The sequence below is a fragment of the Styela clava genome, chromosome 4, assembly GCF_964204865.1.
Source record: "Styela clava chromosome 4, kaStyClav1.hap1.2, whole genome shotgun sequence".
Taxonomy (NCBI): Eukaryota; Metazoa; Chordata; class Ascidiacea; order Stolidobranchia; family Styelidae; genus Styela; species Styela clava.
Genome location: NC_135253.1, coordinates 17,404,860 through 17,416,069, shown reverse-complemented (window position 1 = coordinate 17,416,069; position 11,210 = coordinate 17,404,860). Strand labels below are relative to the sequence as shown.

Here is an 11,210-nt window from a genome sequence, read left to right as displayed (position 1 = left end):
AAACAAACAAGTGGTGTTTTTCAAAAGAAGATTGTCAAACGAAATTGACACTAGTCCAGCCCAGTTTTCACACCCCAATTCCGAAAGTTTTAAAATGGTCAAAAGTGAAATCATGTAAAGCAATACTTTAAAACGTGAATGTATCCAGATTTAAAAATGGGTCTCATACGTCAATATATGTAATCAATGCATTGTTAAAAAGTAGTAATATGTAGAGCACTGATTTGACTAAATGAAACATAAGATAAAAAGTACATTGTTATCAGTTCTTTCTATTAAGCAGATAATTTATGTTAGCTTATTACGCAACACGGTAAATTATGGCTAGTAGAGATTTTGCAAATGATGTGGAAGCAAAGGAAAAAAGTAAGTATGAAAGAGAGAATTTTAGAACTTTCATCTCTGCCAGTTGCGATGCTTTGTTTGGTTGAATATGATTATTGCAAAGAACACTCTCTTCTTTTACTGAATATTAAAAAGTGTAATATTTTTTCAAAATGTCTGATGTAAAAACTTTTACTACCATTAAAGTTTATAGGTCTAAAATTTCCACCCAAAACAATACTCTAGCTAGCCAAATCTCCACAATGCAATTACAATGCATAAGTGTGACAAGATTTAGCAACTTGTACTTTTTGTTTAAGGTGAATATGTGGTAATGGAACCCAACAAAATAGGACAACATACGTACGCGGAAGTAAGTGGAGGTATGTATGCACTATAGCAGGGCTTCCCAAACTAGGGGCCGCGGCCCTGGAAGGGGCCGCGAAACGAATTCTAGGGGCCGCGAAGAGAACACAAATTTTACACAAAGTACCATATATATATTGTACTTTTTCAGACTCTTGATTCAAAATACAATTATTATACAAATAGTGTAAAACAAAGATTTCACGATTCCGAGTGATTACATCATCATAATACCGTGTTTTCCCGAAAATAAGACACTGTCTTCAATTTTCTTTCAAAAATAACACTAGGGCTTATTTTTGGGATAGAGAAAAATGAGATTTTTTATTAAACAAAATATGAATACCGATTTCCGTTTAATTATAAATAGCACGTTTTTATTTAAAATAACTGCTACATATAGACTATTAACCATTTAAAAAAGTAGAAAATATTTTTGCTATCGACTGGGACGCAGTGGTTCTCGAACTTCATCGTATTGTGACGCCCTTCAAAAATATGCTCAAGTTGCGACCCGTGAAAATACGTATTGATACCTTTTAATAAAAGACCTTTTTCGCAATGAGTTTCATATAAACGAACAAACAAAAAATAACGACAGTCAGTGAAATCGCAATTGATGGGCCTTGGTAGAAAAGCCTGCTTTATATAAATACGAAATCGCAAAGAAGATGGGAGTGCGCAACGTTCTTTGAACCAATGACAAATAATCTTTATCAGAAAACCGAATTTCCAGAATTAAACTTTCTTATTATAGCAACATCACAGGTAAAATGGATTTAATCTTTCTTTTTTCCAGTGAAAGTAGAAGATATGGGTTGTTGGAAAGGTTCACGAATCACGAAATTTTGCGACGTCCTAGCAAAATTGAAACGACGCACCTCCACGGGATTGAGTCAAAAAAAAAGTTGCGCTATCGACTAAGTCTTTTTTAAAGGCGAGCGCTTATATTGAAATCCTTTTTAAAATTCAGGCTTGGTCTTATCTTCGGGGAAACACGGTGAATGATCGCGCTTGCATAACAATGCATATTCTGATCGTGAAACCCGATTTGCGGTTCGCATAACAATGACGGCTTTAATCGTTTAGCTAGCGCTTTCCGAGGACGATTTGCTGAGTGTGCCTCGAAACATATTACACATCATATTTATTCTAAATGTTTTATTGTTTCAAATGACGTGTTTATGAATCAAAGTAATTTTGCCGTTCTATGTGTTTACTTTCTGTAGGGTCTATTGTTACTTAATATAAGAGATACTTGCTGCAATTTCGTAAAGGCTTTCGTTTAGAAGTTTATTCATTTGCTGAACCGAGTTCATCAAACTTGAGTGATTTCTTTAGCATTTAAAAAAAAAATTAAGCAGAGATAAAAAAAAGAAACGTTAACTTTTTTCCTTTATTCCTCGGGCCTACATGATTACAAACCTCAAAAGACATTTAGTACATATTAACGATGACAAAATTGTGTTTTGTTTCGAGGCAGTATATTTTTCGTGTCGGTGCGCCATGAGTTTTTTCCCTGATAATTTGGCGTCGCACAAAATGCTGCCTTATGCTAAGTTTGATCAATAAGAGTGAACAATTCGAGATAAGGTCCATGCCGTCAGTAGCCAGACATCGTAATTCATCATTTAGGCCTGTATAAACAAACATTGAGCCTTGCTATGCAGCAAAAAGCATTCGTACCCATGACACTGAATAATTGGGAAACGTTAATCTGAATAAATATGTGCTTGTTTTTGTTATTGAGTAGACATGTTAAAGTTAGGAATTAGCTGTGCCAATAAAACATCAAAAATGCATAATTCGAACTGTTTGGCATTATTTAACGTGGGCCGCGAAAAATTTTAATATATTAAAAGGGGCCGCGATCTCAAAAGTTTGGGAAGCCCTGCATTATAGGATATATATATATATATATATATATATTGTTAGAAACGAAATAGGCATATATATATATATATATATATGGATCGTTCGGCTAATTTTGTTGTTGTTATTGGTATTATGTTGTAAAATTATCGCTTTTTCGCAATGGATAATACTTAGAGACGAAAAAGTGACTAGAAGGCTAATAATTTAATTCTTGTCTAATTTTAATACTCGCGGAGCTTAATATTGTCCCCATCATTTATTCCGCACACCCGCCGGTATATACAGCCGACAGGTTGCTCATGTTACCCCTTCCTGAACCGGCGCGTTGCTTTTGCATGTATATTATGAGCATCCTTTCCAGAATGCTAAAATATACACCGTAGTTTTACTTTCCTAACTTGCCAACACAGGACTTGTATATTTATCCAGGTAGGATGCCAACTGCAAGTAACGACGGGTTCTATCTAGATTTTGCTCAGACAACCGCAGGTGATGCAGCTGCTGAAAGTCACGGACGAGAACTTAATGCAACCAAGAACGTTGTGACGAATTTGAAGAATCAAACCTCCAAGCTATCTAGTGAGTTAAGTTCGATATTTTATGCTTTATTCTTTAGTTTTCGATTCATAACAATAACAGTATTAATTGGGATGTCGAGTTGTTATGCTGTCACTTTTCCCCGATACCAATATGCAAATTAATTTCAAACTTTTAGTATTTGAAAGTTGAAGACGACACTAGAAACCCATGACTTTTTTAATTTTTTTGTGACATTCTTAGACCCATATTTCACAAAGTTTAGCAGTGCATTTTACATTCATGAAACACTGTGTTGACATTTTACTTTTGTGCGTGTAGATTTGAGCATTCCTTTCATGTTATTTTACATGTTCGTAGGAAATGTGGTTCGTCAGAAGAAATGCCTCATCTTGATCACAATAACGTTTGTAGTTCTACTAGCAATGGGATTAGCTACAGTATACATGCTCAGTAAGTTAAGTATCATTTACGACTGTTTACTAATCATTGATGAACGCTTTGTGTCAATCACTTCTACGTAAGGCCCGTGTCTAGGCTGTACGGTTAATATAAAACAAAAACGTTAGATTTAATACGTATAATACGGTCCCTTATAAAGACACGAATCCTATACAATATGTGCCATTCAGAGAAATCCGGAACTGGTAACTATTCCGGTCCCGATAGTTGGTTTTATCATTCAGTTTCAATCCCCATTTGAAAAAATTATGGAGTGCTTGAAAATGGCAATCTCCCTGATTTCGGAAGATTTTTTTTCCATGTTTGAACCAGAACAAATAACAAATCACATTACATGCCATTTAAACCAATTGTTTCACAATGTAACTCACTTGACCTTATTTTCAGCCCAAAATAAAAAAACGCAACCGTTCGGAAATGTCGAGAACAAAACTCTAGCGAACCTTGCTCAATATATTGACAAGCAGAGAAAAGAAATCAATCTGTTGGAATTACGTTTCCGTGAAGTACAAGCGAATTTATCTAGCAAAATTTTCAAAAAACACGAGATATCCGAAGGTGATTTGAAGCAAGTCAACAAAATAGCTCAACCTCAAACAGCAACAAACAAGTTGAAATCTGCACAAGAGTGTTTGATAAAAAATGCCGTGATGGAGGCAGGAGGTAATATTATCACAATACTTTTCTTAAGATTCGTTGGCTACATGATATTTTAAGAATAAGAAATATTCGTCTATGCAAATACATAGTACCTGAAAATTAATAATAAATGATTTAAATAGCTTATTTTTATGTTTACCGTACACTCCAATCAGATCTAAGTAGTCCACTGATAATTGACCTGTACATGATTGAGATACTGGAATTTTCGTCGTTTTGAAAGTGTTTTGTCCACATTTATATGCAAAAGAATAACCAAGACGTGATTTCTTTACATAGAGAATTATACCACCGTCGATGGCAAGTTATTGTGGACCGTTACTGCACCTGAATTAAATTATACCATGGCCTACAATGTGTGTGCGAGTTACTGGTCAACAATGGCACAAATAAAAAGTCAACGAGAATATGATTCTGTGATGTCGATGTTGCGCCCTAAAAGTAAATACATTACTGTATGGACTGGCTTGGAAATTAATCCGATGGTAAGTCCCACGACATTCCAAATTTTCTATTGTGATAAGGTGGTTTTGATCTTTCACAATGCTTCGGACTGATTCCTCCTTCTCACGTATACAAACTTTATGTTCTCTTTTACTAAAATGAATTTTCCTGTTGTAACTGCCAGTCCACAATCCCATTTCGAATCATCAAATCCGTGGTCAGGGTATTGACTTTTGTCCTTTTATCTGCTCTTTAAATTTTAACTATTTAATCTTACAACTGTGTTTCATTATTGCATGTTTCATTCTGGTCTATTCAAATGATCAATATTTGTGAAATACGGCAATGTAAAAATTGACCCCGACATGAAGTTTGGTTGGACAATAAAATTAAATAACGCGTATCGTTTTATTATTATTTTTCAGACAGGACAAATCTCTCCAACAGACGGATTCACGCAATGGTATGGCATAGAACCAGGAATCGGCAGTAGCTACAAAACTTATACAAAAGTCTCACTTGTCGTCCATTCAGATCCAAAGTATGGCCGCCAAGGAATGATGAACGCTGAACCAAATTGGTGGAGAGATAAAGTATTATGTCAACTGTGAGACGAAGGGCAACGCCAATGTCCGTTTCATTAATTTCAAAGGCAATTTTCCATCTTCCATTTGATGCTGGTTTTATGCTGGGACGTCAAATTTTATTATTTCATTCACATTAGATAACATTTAAACCAGCGGCAACCAGCGAGAAGAAGGCAGAATTGAAATATTTTTTTTTGTGTCAGTATTAAGTAACGGCCAAGGGGGGAGTATTTTATAACTCAATTTTATCGACAAAACGCTTGGTAGTCGAATTAAATGTCGCGCTGCATAAAAAGACTAACGTGTATGGGATGGCACCCTAAAGTTTTTGTTCACTGTTTCGAAATATTTCATTTCGATATATTTTCGTTGCAAAGCTTCCTTCTCAAATCAAATTTCTCACTACATACGAGGATTCAATTAGTAATTAGCCTACCTGCCAATAGTTCTAAACACTTATCGACTATACAGATGTAGTATCAGTTCATTTTGAACTATGCACTTGATCGTTTGCAAAAACCTCTGATTTGGCATAAAAAGTATCTCGAATTTCAGTGAACTGCATTTTTGATTTTTTGCAAGAAAGTTGATGCTCACGCTGAATGTTTATAAGTAGTCCGGCCTTAGCATTGTTTTGGGACATAAAGCTTTTTTTATTGTTTAGATATAATGTAGATCAGGGCTACTCAACTGGCGGACCGCGGTCCGAATCCGGACCTTTCGAGTATTGGATTTGGACCGCACCTAATTATTTATTTTGGATCATTAGCTCCACTTTTTGAATTTCTTATCATAAAATGACTTTCATAGTTTTGAATATATACGAAAAGAAATATAACACCATAATAAACAATTTTAATTTGCTACTAATCATTAGTCGGTCGAGGAAGTGCTCGTTTAAGGATGCCGAAATATCAGTTCTGGAAAGACCGGACCCAAATAATAATAAAGTTTTGTTTGCGGACCTTCGATAAAAATAGTTGAGTAGCCCTGATGTAGATGACATAGATAATGATACCGAGGTGGGTGTGGAGTATATAATGTTGAGCAATCTTTTTTAAGTGGATTTAAAGCAGGGCTTCCCAAACTTTCCCTCAACTTTAACATGTCTACTCAATAACAAAAACAAGCACATATTTATTCAGATTAACGTTTCCCAATTATTCAGTGTCATGGGTACGAATGCTTTTTGCTGCATAGCAAGGCTCAATGTTTGTTTATACAGGCCTAAATGATGAATTACGATGTCTGGCTACCGACGGCATGGACCTTATCTCGAATTGCTCACTCTTATTGATCAAACTAGCATAAGGCAGCATTTTGTGCGACGCCAAATTATCAGGGAAAAAACTCATGGCGCACCGACACGAAAAATATACTGCCTCAAAACAAAACACAATTTTGTCATCGTTAATATGTACTAAATGTCTTTTGAGGTTTTTAATCACGTAGGCCCGAGGAATAAAGGAAAAAAGTTAACGTTTCCTTTTTTTTTCATCTCTGCTCAATTTCTCTTTAAAATGCTAAAGAAATCCCTCAAGTTTGATGAACTAGGTTCAGCAAATGAATAAACTGCTAAACGAAAGCCTATACGAAATTGCAGCATGTAGGGTTTATCTCTGTTATTACGTAACAATAGACCCTATGTACAGAAAGTAAACACATAGAACGGCAAAATGATTTTGATTCATAAACACGTCATTTGAAACAATAAAACATTTAGAATAAATATGATGTGTAATATGTTTCGAGGCGCACTCAGCAAATCGTCCTCGGAAAGCGCTAGCTTAACGATTGAAGGCGTCATTGTTATGCAATGCGCAAATCGGGTTTCACGATCAGAATATGCATTGTTATGCAAGCGCGATCATTCACCGTGTTTCCCCGAAGATAAGACCAAGCCTGAATATTAAAAAAGGTTTCAATATAAGCGCTCGCCTTTAAAAAAGACTTAGTCGATAGCGCAACTTTTTTTTGACTCAATCCCGTGGAGGTGAGTCGTTTCAATTTTGCTAGGACGTCGCAAAATTTCGTGATTCGTGAACCTTTCCAACAACCCATATCTTCTACTTTCCCTGAAAAAAAGAAAGATTAAATCGATCTTACTTGTGATGTTGCTGTAATAATAAAGTTTAATTCTGGAAATTCGGTTATCTGTAGATAAAGATTATTTGTCATTGGTTCAAAAAACGTTGCGCACTCCCATCTTCTTTGCGATTTCGTATTTATATAAAGCAGGCTTTTCTACCAAGGCCCATTAATTGCGATTTCACTGACTGTCGTTAAGTTTTGTTTGTTCGTTTATATGAAACTCATTGCGAAAAAGGTCTTTTAATAAAAGGTATCAATACGTATTTTCACGGGTCGCAACTTGAGCATATTTTTGAAGGGCGTCACAATACGATGAAGTTCGAGAACCACTGCGTCCCAGTCGATAGCAAGAAATCTTTTCTCCTTTTTTTTAAATGGTTAATAGTCTATATGTAGCAGTTATTTTAAATAAAAACGTGCTATTTATAAGTGAACGGAAATCGGTATTCATATTTTGTATAATAAAAAATCTCTTTTCTCTCTATCTCAAAAATAAGCCCTAGTGTTATTTTCGAAAGAAAATTGAAGACAGTGTCTTATTTTCGGAAAAACACGGTATTATCATTATGATGATGTAATCACTCGGAATCGTGAAATCTTTGTTTTACACTATTTGTATAATAATTGTATTTTGAATCAAGAGTCTGAAAAAGTACAATATATATGGTAATTTGTGTAAAATTGGTGTTCTCTTCGCGGCCCCTAGAATTCGTTTCGCGGCCCCTTCCAGGACCGCGGCCCCTAGTTTGGGAAGCCCTGATTTAAAGTATTGGTACCAAGATGACGCACATCCTGAACCTTAACCTGGTAAACATACAATGTTCAGGTTGTGCGTCATCTTGGTACGAATACCTCAGAAGCGCCTTTTTGTTAAAAACAATTATTTCATACCTACATAGTTTAGTTTTGCATACATAGTAACATTGAACCTCCTTACAATGTCAGAAATTCAATTTTAGTAGAATAAATGGTAGTTTATTTCACTAATGGACCTTTCCCCGCCCTTTGATCCCCGAATTTTTCTCCTATACTTTACCATTGCGAAATTTTCGAGGCTATTTCAAGAGTACTCTTGCGAGTTGGCGCCTGGAACATGGGGTATGTGTTTTAAACCATCATTATGATTCATCAGATGCAACAATCTGTTTTTTGAAAGTACCGGTAAAGAATTTTAGCCCAGTCTATCACAGCTATTTCTACACTAATATTTTATTACTGTAATTAAATTAAAACTCCTAGGAAGACAGAGTGATCATTGAATTATCTTATTTATATTTAAGTTGCCGAAAAACAACTGAAAACTAACGAATAGAGTTCAAAAACGCGAAAAAGAGGTAATGTTTACAAACACGCTTGAAAATCTGTCTGAGTGATAAAAGTGTCTGAGCGGATGCAAAAAGGGAGTCGATTCTCGGGGAAAGGTCCATACAAGCCAAGATCCATCGACAGCAACTAGCCACATTCTATTGCGCTCTTCAAACTACATTTGCGTTGCCGCGCGCATTTCGTTTTCCTAGTTTAAGCTTAGGGACTTGGAAATATTTTATTAGTTGAATTGGATTGGAATATTTGACCTCGTCTTTCACTCCGAACAAGGTCATGTAAAACCATCCACTGGTATCTAACGATGTGTAACGTGTTTTCTTTTGGGGGAACCGGAACCTTTCAGTGCTGCATTGACTTTGGCAAAATTAATATATCCTTGTGGAGATAGAAGGTATGCGTATGCAAAACCGTGATGTGCACCTGTTATGCCAACATAGTTTAGTCAAACATTTTGAATGCTAGTACATCACACACATTTTCCTGTGTGCTTCGATTGTACGTAGTAACGCGCACATTTTTGCGCACATGCATCAAATTCCACTTGATTATTGAGCTATAGGTTTACGACGAGCTTTTGTGTATGATTTCATTCCATAGAATTGTATGCTGTTCTAAAGAATACTAGTTTCATCTTTTTCATTCATTCAAACCGCGTGTTGAAAGTAAGTTGTAATATTGCGTGTTGGTTTCCAACATCCTTAAATCGGTGATGCCAGTAAATCTTTAATACGAAAAGATCAGTAACATCTGCAATAAAAACAGCAGTACCCACTCAAATGACAGCTGGGATATCGATACTCCTAGTATCTGCTCCATCGCGTGCCTCTTACAGTCTTACCAGTTTACATGAGTGCCAATTGGTATCTAAGCTCAGCCAGAGACAAAAAGTTTCGAACTGCAGTTGGCGTGACGAATTGTTTTTAAATATATATTCTACAATAAGATTATTTGATTGCATACTACTGAAAGTTCTGCCTTATATGTCTTTTCCCATTGCACTATTCCTTTACTGATATTCAATAATATGACGCTCATCTGACATAGTTCTTAAAGTGTGTAGATAGGTATAATCTTTTCCACGCTGTTCAGATGGGAATGCGCGAATATATATAAGAATTGCTAATATTGGTTTGCAATGCGATGAAATCCCACCTTGGCATTTCTGCCTCTCGCAATTGCTGCGTATACTTATCGGAGAAATTCTGTGGCGTGGTTATCAAATGAAAAAAAAACATGGGAGTATTTTTTCTACTTCTCTACTACTATCAAACCTTGACATTTTGTGAAAACTTTTTTTCCATGCAACCTTTTTTTAAAGCACCCCCAACAACCACAATTAATTCTGTTATTAAACTTCCGAAACAAACACATAAAATCATCAACAGATGCATATCACCAAGTAGATATTGCTGAATTGATCTTTATTTTACCATTTTTCGTGTAATTCTTTTTGGTAAACCTGTTATCTATCGTAAATACAGCACATTTGACAATGTTGTAGTGTGACTTTTTTGGCCTCACATTTTTGATATTTGTAGTTAGAGCTCTTGGGGCTCTGTCAAACAAAGTTACATACATAATATTGGTTGTAAATTGCAAAACATGATCATGTTGTTGGAATAACTTGGCATTTTACCACCCGTATATCATTCATTGTTGAGAATATTACTGAAATCATAAAATTTAAAAATCCGTTTTGGTGAATTTTTTGTTGTAGCTGAATTCCAGGGACAGCATGACAACGGGCAAGAGAAGCACGGTCGCCTCTTTTAGTTTATGACAGGGTTTCTTAAAAGGGGACCCCGTCCTCTTTGGAGGTCGCTGATCGGGTATCTGGTGCACGAACAAACAGATGGAAATGCGAATATATTATAACAATGTATTTTTATAGAAGAGAAGAATCAAAAGTGTTGAGAGTCTTTGGTAGTTTGAAACGCATTGGCATGGAACACAAGAATGAACTACAGTACATTCTTTCCCAGGGAAATACTATAAAATGTAGCAATTTTCTCATTCTTGTTCTCGTGATATCATTATCTTTCACTGCGTCGTCGTGATCATCCCGCTGCATAACGATTCTCGCTAACAAATAATTGACTGTTCTCCCCCGGGTGTATATCCGCTTGAACCACTGGCGACTGCATTAGCAGGCTTGTATTGTTAATTGCAACAATAGAGAGTATTTTGAAATAGTACTCTTTATTTTACGCGTACGTTTCAGCAGTATTTCTCTCAATATGGGTCGCGACCCAAAGCTGGGTTCAACAAATACATAAAAGTTATTAATTTTATTTCCTAGTAAATTTGGTGCTTGCGTAGTTTGTGCACCAAGATTGCGCACAACCTGAACAAAGTATTGTAACAGGTTATGGTTCAGGTTGTGCGTCATTATGATGCACAGGTTTGACGAAAAACACTAATACAAATATCTCAACAAATACCTAAAAGTTATTGATTTTATTTCCTAGTAAATTTGGTGCTTGCGTAGTTTGTGCACCAAGATTGCGCACAACCTGAACAAAGTATTGTAACAGGTTA

General features: G+C 35.8%; 1 protein-coding gene across 1 annotated transcript; it reads left to right on the top strand.

Annotated features, from left to right (window-relative positions):
* Window positions 1-234: 234 nt before the first annotated feature.
* LOC120327213 (uncharacterized) lies at window positions 235-10,396 on the top strand. The gene is made up of 7 exons (XM_039393668.2): window positions 235-366; window positions 645-707; window positions 2,995-3,144; window positions 3,463-3,555; window positions 3,952-4,227; window positions 4,504-4,709; window positions 5,094-10,396. The coding sequence occupies exons 1-7, from the start codon at window positions 321-323 to the stop codon at window positions 5,277-5,279; spliced, it is 1,020 nt and encodes a 339-aa protein (XP_039249602.2). The 5' UTR covers window positions 235-320; the 3' UTR covers window positions 5,280-10,396.
* Window positions 10,397-11,210: the final 814 nt, after the last annotated feature.